This window comes from Alligator sinensis, unplaced genomic scaffold (assembly GCF_000455745.1).
Source record: "Alligator sinensis unplaced genomic scaffold, ASM45574v1 scaffold505_1, whole genome shotgun sequence".
NCBI classification, from domain to species: domain Eukaryota; kingdom Metazoa; phylum Chordata; order Crocodylia; family Alligatoridae; genus Alligator; species Alligator sinensis.
Window position 1 is genome coordinate 874,724 of NW_005841940.1, and position 8,373 is coordinate 883,096.

At 47.8% G+C, this 8,373-nt stretch overlaps 1 protein-coding gene across 4 annotated transcripts in view; it reads left to right on the forward strand.

The window, feature by feature from the left end:
* The window catches only part of LIMK2 (LIM domain kinase 2), a 35,753-nt gene that overhangs the window by 9,978 nt on the left and 17,402 nt on the right, over positions 1–8,373 (forward strand). The window contains exons 1-2 of one of the 4 annotated variants that reach the window (XM_006019849.3): positions 22–3,349; positions 3,637–3,753. The exons of 1 other annotated variant lie outside the window; for it this stretch is intronic. In XM_006019849.3, coding sequence (XP_006019911.1) covers positions 3,707–3,753 — 47 coding nt within the window. In that variant the 5' untranslated portion in view covers positions 22–3,349; positions 3,637–3,706. 2 more of the 4 variants (XM_014518120.2, XM_006019848.3) reach the window with 2 other exon arrangements.

Consider the following 8,373-nt stretch of genomic DNA (forward strand, 5'->3'; position numbering starts at 1 on the left):
TTAAAAAAACAAAACCAAACCCAAGCTCTTCCCAGGTGGAGGTCTGTCTTCTGCATAGTTGGCATTCCTTGTGGGGGAGGGGAGGCAGGCTGCAAAAGTCCTTTGTATTTAAGGTAGAGTTGGATAATTGCATTCTGAGCTTTTTCCATTTGGCAAACATTGTCCTTCAGGGCTTTATTTATCAGGGCATTAGTACTGCTACTGCAGTTGAAATTGCTCACTGTGCCCACAACCTTCTAGTCAAACACATGAGAAGGGTTTCTACCCTGAGGAGTTGAATAGACAACAGCTGTGGGTTGGGGAGTGACAAAAGCCATAGCTTCTTGCCATAGCTGTGCACTGCACTGACAAGTACAAGATGTCACTGTTCCTAGAAACTTACCTCGTACAAGAGTTTGGATTTTTTTGGCTTATCCCCCAGGCTACAGATAAAGACATTCAGGAAATCTTAAGCTGTTTGGAATGAGGCAGGTGTTTGGGGTTCAGGGAAGTCTGTGTTCATTCCTAGCTGTATGCTTACCACACATCTGTCTCTGGGAGGAGCTGCCAGTGTGCTGGTCTGCAGCACTTTGATGCAGTTGGCAATTGTGTGTGTGGGGAACTTCACTCCCCATTTTGTCTGCTGATGGATGCACGAGACTAGAATGAGATGTATTTGGTAGCCGTGTTGGTCTTAGACAAAAATAAATGATACCTTTTATTAGATCAACCAAGAAATCACAAAAAAATTATCTTTCTTTGTGTATCATCTCTGAACCAAGAGTTCGAGAGTTTTGCATTTCTCGCAGACTAGAATAGCATTTATTTCTGTCTCTGGTGAGTAGGGGCAGGCCTGGCTTCATACCACATGACTCTCTGTTAGGTACTTGTGTGACAAGTGCCTCCATAGTACAGTGAGGTATTGGGGCTGTACCCAGGGATCGGGAGTGCCTCCATGTGTTTTCAGACTACAGCCAAGGTACATGGCAGCCTTCGCAGTCACACAGCTGATGCCGTACCTGCACAATTCACCTTCTCTTAGCTTCCACAGGTCCCTGAAGATTCACCAAAGTCCTGCCCAGCCTGTGTATCTCATGAGCTGGTGGAAGTGCTGAGTAGCAGCCCAGTATATGATTGGTTACCACTTGTCTCTGGTGTCTGGATGTTTCCTCTAAGGTATACTGCATCTTAAAAATAAGGAGTGTAACCCATCCCATTCCAAGCCCCTGGGATTACTAAAACGCAACAAGTAAATCCACTCTACTAGACACTTTGCAGCCCCTAAACCAGAAACTTTCTGCCTTAGGTCGTAACTTGTAAATAAGCAGTTGGGAGTACAATAAAAAATTAAAACTGGAACCTGTTAGTGAATGGAGGCTCTCTTACCTGTCTATCACAGGTAGAGCCAAGCTTGTCTGTTTTGCTGCATTAATGTTCAATGCTAATTAAGCATAGTAAAGAAGGGGTCCATATAAGGTATGGCTTCCTTATGCTAGTGAGCTGCCCCCAACTCTGGCAGGGGAACTGCAGAATCCTGCCATCTGTTTTTGGCAGGTGAATAAGATGGTGACTGCAGTTTACAAATCACTGATGCCATTTGTGTGAATGTATTATCTTAAGCAGTCATCTTTCTCTTTCTTAGACAGATCCATTTGTAGATGGAAATCCACAAATCAGGAATGTTAGTCCCTGCCACAAACTGGGATGGTTTTTTTTCCTTTTGAATGTAAATGGCTTGTGACCTGTAAAGATGAGCTATGTTAGTAAATTTACTTGGGGAAGAATTTGTCACCTGTTTTATCAGCACTTTTGAAGTGTGGCTGTGAGTGCATGAATCCAGATCTAAACGGAGATATCTCTAGACAACTTAGCACCTGTTTTTGAGAGCCCTTTTTATCAGGCTTATAATCATAATTGAGTGAAAAATACCATTGGGAAGGGAAGCAGCAGCATTGAGGTGAGTTTCTTCTACTGTTCAGGATTAGTTTTGAAAGTAGAACTGGTTTGATAAGATGCTTCCTGTTTAAATGTGTGATAAAATATATGTCCTTTGGCCTTAAGGAAGCCCCAGCCAAAAATCTCTTCCCAGTTTAGTTGTTTGGGTGGTTTTTATTACTTTGAAGCTGGGCTTTATCTGCTGGCTTTTCTCAGACCAGTTGGCTGCTTATCACATCTGTAGATCAGATCTTCAAAGGTTTTGTCTGAAGAGTAGAGATTAGAATAAGATGGTGACTGCAGCTTACAAATCACTGCCATGGTGTTATGGGCAGTTGCCTTTGTCTGGAGGTGATACTTGGTGGGGGAGGGGCTCTCCATTCTTTCCTGGCCATGCCTATTGTATGGAGCAGTGCTGCTAGCCAGGGGTGCTGAGACGCAAGTGCTGGCCCACTTTTAGCACACAACGCAAGGGGCGTGTGGGAGAAGGGAGTGCATTCCTAGACACAGACTCACCGCGTTGCTGCTTCCAGCAAAGCTGTGTGAAATGTCAGAAGGAATTACCTCCGTGCTGGAACTGACAGCTGCACCGGGCTTTGCAGTGCTGGTGTTCACTGAACTCCTACAGCCAGGCTTAAAGCTTCAGCTTGGTAGAAGAAAGCGATGATTTCTATTTTCCATAAATGTGGCTGCAGAGATGAGGACTGACAGTCTGGCTCTCTAGCTGAGTGTCAAAAGCAAGTACAGTTGTTTAACCTGCAGCCAGCACCTCCCTGCTGTTCCAGCCCAAAGCTCACTGTGTGCTGTGCGAGACGGTCGCCTCCAGTAAAAGCAGGTTTGGGTAATTCCTTGTCCGGAGTATGGTAGGGATTTTCAGGCTGTTTTGAGACGAGGCAGCTTTTACTGACTATAAATACAGGAGGACTAATAACCGTAGCGGGTGTACTTAGCGTGTTTCAGAGCACTGGACAAACAGTACTGGCATATCAGGGCCTGGGGAGGACTCTGCTGTGCAGGTTCAGCGTCTGACCAGAGGCAGAGCAAGATGAAGTAGCCCTCTGTGGCAGCTGCGGCAGTGACTGCTTGGCTTTAAAACTATTCCCTGGTGCATTGCTGTTCATGAGGTCTGGGCCAGTGAGTTAAACTGTCAGGCTTGGTTGCTTCCTTCTGCCCTGATGCAGCCAAGGCCATAACTGGGGCAATAAGTTGTTCTTCCTCAGGGCGAGCTGCACTGTACAGCTCTTCTTTCTCAAGAGGTTCAGCAAGCAAGTTGAAAGCACAGCGAAGACGGTGTGATACAGCCCACGTCTCTGATCTGGGCGCTGCGTGGTGGGCATTAATCTGACAGATCCAGAGGCTTGGCTTTGTATGTTTAATTCTGCCTCCCCAGACTTCAATGATAGACTACCGCTGCTCTCCAGAGCAGGATTTCATGGTAAGGCACTTGGCTTTTACTTTGGCAGAAGCTTCTACCTTTTGGCTTCCTATCATAGCCTCCCTTTGGCTCACAGCTCCACCCCTAGTGAATAAGGTTTGTTTCCTCACAGCCTCTTTAATCACCCGCATCTGTCTGTGAAGGGCTCCTCCTCCTCTCCCACCCTTGGGTGGAACCTGAGAAGGGAAAGCTAACTTGACAGCAGTTAGCTGGCAGCAGAGCTTGTGAGCACTCCAGCAACAGAATGGCTGTCCAGCAAAGTTAATAGTTAAATTATCCCTCCCAAGGGTGTGATTGCTGCTGAAGTAGAAGAGAAGATGGTTCCAGTCATGGGAGCCAGGAAAGATCTGAAGAGAAATGGGCAGCTCCGGCCCCTGGCACTCCTTGGGCAGCTTCCAAGAGAGGTGAGGAGTCTGAATCAGCACAAGGTGAAGTGAGTCCTTGCTCCTGCCATGCTGTCTGAGTGGAGCTGCTCAGAGGTGGTCGGACAGGTTTGCGGCTGAGTCGGTTGGTTATCCAGTGCTTGAAGATGGGAAGTTACTTGTCTCTCCCAGCTTACTTTGCTTCCAAGGATCCCTTTCGGTAAGTATCATAGGCAGACAGCGTCTTCCCTCAAGGCTGCGTCTCTGCCCAGCGTATCCTATAACGTCATCTTGAGCAGCTGGAATGTCAGGTTCCTGGAGCCAGCTTTACCTCCTTCTGGGGAAATGGCCAGGCTAGGGCAGGGAGCTCTGTACTTTGTGAAGTGTGAAGACCAAGTAGAGTTCTCAAACCAATCGGTGTGCATTTTGTGCTTGGATTGTGCCCTGTACTCTTGCACATAGCTGTTCAGTCCAAATGTATGCGAGTGCCCAGCCTGGATGTGTACCAGCAGCAGGCTCTCAGTGCAGACCATTGGCACCAACTTACCCACTACCTGCCAGGCAGAAGCCAGAAAGAATGTGATTTTTTTTTTTTTTTTATGGGCATCCTTAACGTCTTTCCAGACAGCTCATTTGCATCAGGCCCACAGATACACGAGTGTCATGTGCTCTGTGCTGCTATGAGTCTGAGCAGTTGATAATCCGTAGCCATGAATGTGCAGTCGTATCTGATTGGGGAAAAAAAATCCCGTGCTTTGCAAGCAAATCAGTAGCTCTCTCCCCTCCCCCTCCCTCCAGCCCCTGGATGATTCAGAACATCACTGTTTGGTTTACGTAAAATCCCTTTCTGTATTTGAATGTTGGGCACATGGCCCATTCAGATGCTTGAGTTTGAGAGCACTCAGGGCTTCAATTGCACTAGTACCTCTGTTAGGAAACTGCTTTTAATGCTCTCCCTGCAACTGTGGTTTTGTTAGCCTGAGAGATCAGGGAGAACTTTGATTAAAACTACCTGTATCTGAAAGCCACTTGAGGCTTGTGCCCCAGTTTCATTGGGCACCTGACACTGTCCTGTTCACACTGGCTTGCCCAGCTCCACAGTCAGGGTTTTAGAAATCCATTCCCCACCACTGGGTGGGGAGAGTAGCTAGCAGCAGTCTATCCATGGTATGTATACGTGTGTTGGCATACGGTCTGAAAGGTGTGTTTCTGTTGAGTCCGGGAGGTACCATAAGAAACAGACATGTGGAAGGAGAGCCTACCTCCCTTGTCTTCTGTTTGTAACACGTAAGAGGTGTGTCCTAGTGTCTTTGCCATTACCCTGGTAATCTCCAGGGTATTAGACAGTGTTCTTCTGTTGAGTTCTGAATGGGGAGGAGAAGCCAACCCTTTGGTTAGGGTTAAGGAGTATACTGTGTTTCCACTTGTTTCTCTCTAGGTGCCTCTTTTTTCCCTACCCTTGGAGATGTAAGTGCCACTCTTTTGAAGCCATCTTGGGTTCAGCTGTCTAGCCTGACGGTCCAAGAGCAGTTCCAATTAATAAACACTTTTGAAGGGGGCCATTCCTGTTGGTGTGGGCTTTTTTTTTTTCATAAACACCCTGGCTTTCTTTAGGTGTAAAGGAGGTGGCTTGTCTGCCTTGTGAGTCAAAGGGTCAGGCATGTAGCAGCCTTCCCCCAAAGCTGAGCATTCAGCAAGGGACAGGGATGCCTTCCACTCTGGGCTCCTGCTGAGTTACAGAATGAAGCAGCCTTGGGGCCAAACGCTGCAAAGTGCAGATCTTCAGCTGAGATGGAACCTGTTTCTCCAACGTCTCAGAGAGGCTGAGGATAGGAGCTGCAGGGGACATGGCAGGGTTTGCATAAGCAGCTTGTTCACGTGAACATGGGTCAGTTTGGGCAAAATCCAGCTCTTTCCTGCAGCTGCAAATGCTCCTGCTGTTTATCCCCCTTCACTCTTGTGTGAAGCAGGGAAAAGAGCAGCCCCTCCTAGGTAGCTGTTAAGGAACTGTATTGTGCTGCATGGCATCCTGTGGAGCAGCAGGGTTGTAGCGTCCTTGGATTCCCACCAACATTGCTCCTTTGGTAGAGCAACTTGAGGCTGGTCTTTTGTAGATCTGACCTGCTCCCGCCATGTTCTGAGCCTCCCCCTGCCCATGAGGCAGCTGAATTTGTGTAATGGCTTTGGCATTTTGTGGCACAGCCCATAGCTGAGCTGCATTCACTTCCACCCCTTTGAGCTGCATTTCCAAGGTTACTGGAGAATGGGCACGCTTTTCAGGAACGTGTTGCTCTTTGGTCAGCCCAAGTGATGGCAGAACTCACTTGATCTCTCCAGAACTTCCCTTCCTAGGCCTCAGTGCCCTCTACAGAAGGTGGAGGGGTCTCCTCTGGAAGTCAGAATCCTGACAAGTGTGTCTGTGCTCATAAAACTGTTCCACAAGAGCTAGCTGGTTATGTAGCTGTGCACAGTATTTTGCTGTACCTAGAGCTTGGAAATCTTCCACCAATGGTGTCCCAGATAGAGTGAGAAAAGAAGCAGTCAGAAATTCCTGTGGCTGTGATAGCAGAAGGCAGATTGCAAGGGGACATGAGTGGTGCAGAGGATGGGCGTTTGTGGTTCCTGACGAATCGGCACATTTCAGTTACTCTAAGCATGCAATGAGGAACAGATCCCCTGGGATTAAACATGTGCTGATCTTCCCATGGGCTTCAACAGATGTGTGGGGGGAAGAGTGGATTTTTCTCCCCAGCTGGTGTGAGGAGGGTGGGATGGAGTGGCTGAGAGAGAGTAGCCAATAACTCCCTGCACTGGTGTCCTAGCTGGTTTGGCATAAGCCTAGAGATTTATTTCTTGAGGTCTGTGCTAACTTCCATTCTGATTGCAATGGAGGGGAGATGGCAATATTTTTGTAGAGAGAGGGGGAGCCTCCCTTCTTTTACATCTCCATACAGGAACTTAAAAATCATCTAGGAAAGGATGCATACCTATAGCAGTGAAAGAGCCATTTGTGACTTCTGTGTAGACTCAAGAGAAACCTGATGCTGTTTTCTCTATTAGTCAAGGTGTGGTCAGTGGTAGTAAAAGGGGGTATCTTGTGGTATGGTGTTTAACAAGTTCCTTCTGCCAACAGTGACTCATGGGGCATTTAACAATGGCTTGTGTTTCTGACTTGTTGCACTTTGTTGCACGTAGTGTTGCCTCATTGTTCTGGGTGGGGTTTTGAGCCCTTTAGCTGCTATCTTATCCTGTCCAGATTTGTTTAATCGCATAGCAAAGAGCTGACTGCTTGCAGTCTCCACCCCGCTTCACCTTCCCTTTACTGTGGGCGTGCAGCCTTAGCAATACCAGAACTCTTATTTCCAGGTGGAAGCTGGTAATCAAACTGCTCTGATAATGAGACTGGGATGATGGGGAAAGGCTAGGATGGGACACATGGAAGTTGTTCAGGGAGCTGCGAACCATTATCTGGAGCTATGGCCATGTGACCTCATTGAAACTGAGAATTAAGTAAGAAAAAAACCCAAGGCTATGACCTTGGGGGTTGCTTGGGTAGGGTCTTAAAGTAGCAATGTAGATGGATAAGCCACGGAAGGCCCTGCTGGCACTCTCCAATACTACTCTCTTCCTGTCAAGTGCAGGTCTGATCAGGACTCCTTGTTGTCTGAAGATGTAATCTCTCTCTCTGCTTACGCTGGTACAGACATGCACGGGCAGTAGGAGAGTTCTGAAGAATTGTATTTTTTCTAGTGTTGAGCCAGGTGTTCCAGCAGCGTGCTGATCTGCATCTCCGCTGCTCTCATCCCCCACCCACCACCTGGATCTTGCAACCCAGGGCTGTTTACAACAAGGAAAGCCAAAGGACGGCAGCTGAAAGAAGGCCATGTTCTGCTGCCCCTCAGGGGTTGTGTGCATGCCATTAAGATGGTGTATTCTTTGCAGTACCCTAAGGCCAGACGCTACAATATCAAATGCGCCCAGTCTCTTTCCTCTTTAGGCAGCACCTATTACATGTTGTAGCACCCTGCAGTGAAGAATCCTTAAGGTTTCATGAATACTGTGAAAGTGAACTGCTTTTCAGGGAGTCCATTCCCGTCCCTCCAGGGAAACAAGAGTCAGTATCTTGTAATTCAGTCACTTCCCTCAAACTACACATGAACTGTAAACAGCTTCACCTTGTTCTTTCTGCATCCACATGACATGGAGCAAACAGCTTTCCATGCTGGAGCAGAATCTGGGTCTCCTTTCTTTAATGCACATTCTCCTTTTACATCCCACGTGCGCAACACCTATGGCATAGTTGAGTCCATCCAAAGCTCACGTTTTCGTGAGGTTTCTGGCTGTAGTCATCTTGACGGATGACATGATGCTGGGGGCTTTAAACCAGGAGGTGGGTGCCAGTAGCTTATATGGGGGTGGTAGGGGAGAGACTAGGGGCTCTAGTCATGTCACAAAGTAGGCCCTGCACTTTCCAGGTGCCAGTCTGATCCCCTTCCTCTGCCCAGTCTGCTCTGCTTTCTGCTCTCTGTTCTATCTAATGCTGTGCCCTGCTCCCTCCCTGTTCTGCTGTGTGCCATGCAAAGGCTGCCTGTGTCACTTGTGGCATGCTTGCCTCTAGGGGAATGAGAACAGATCTCATCTCTCTGTCCTCTTTCCCTTATT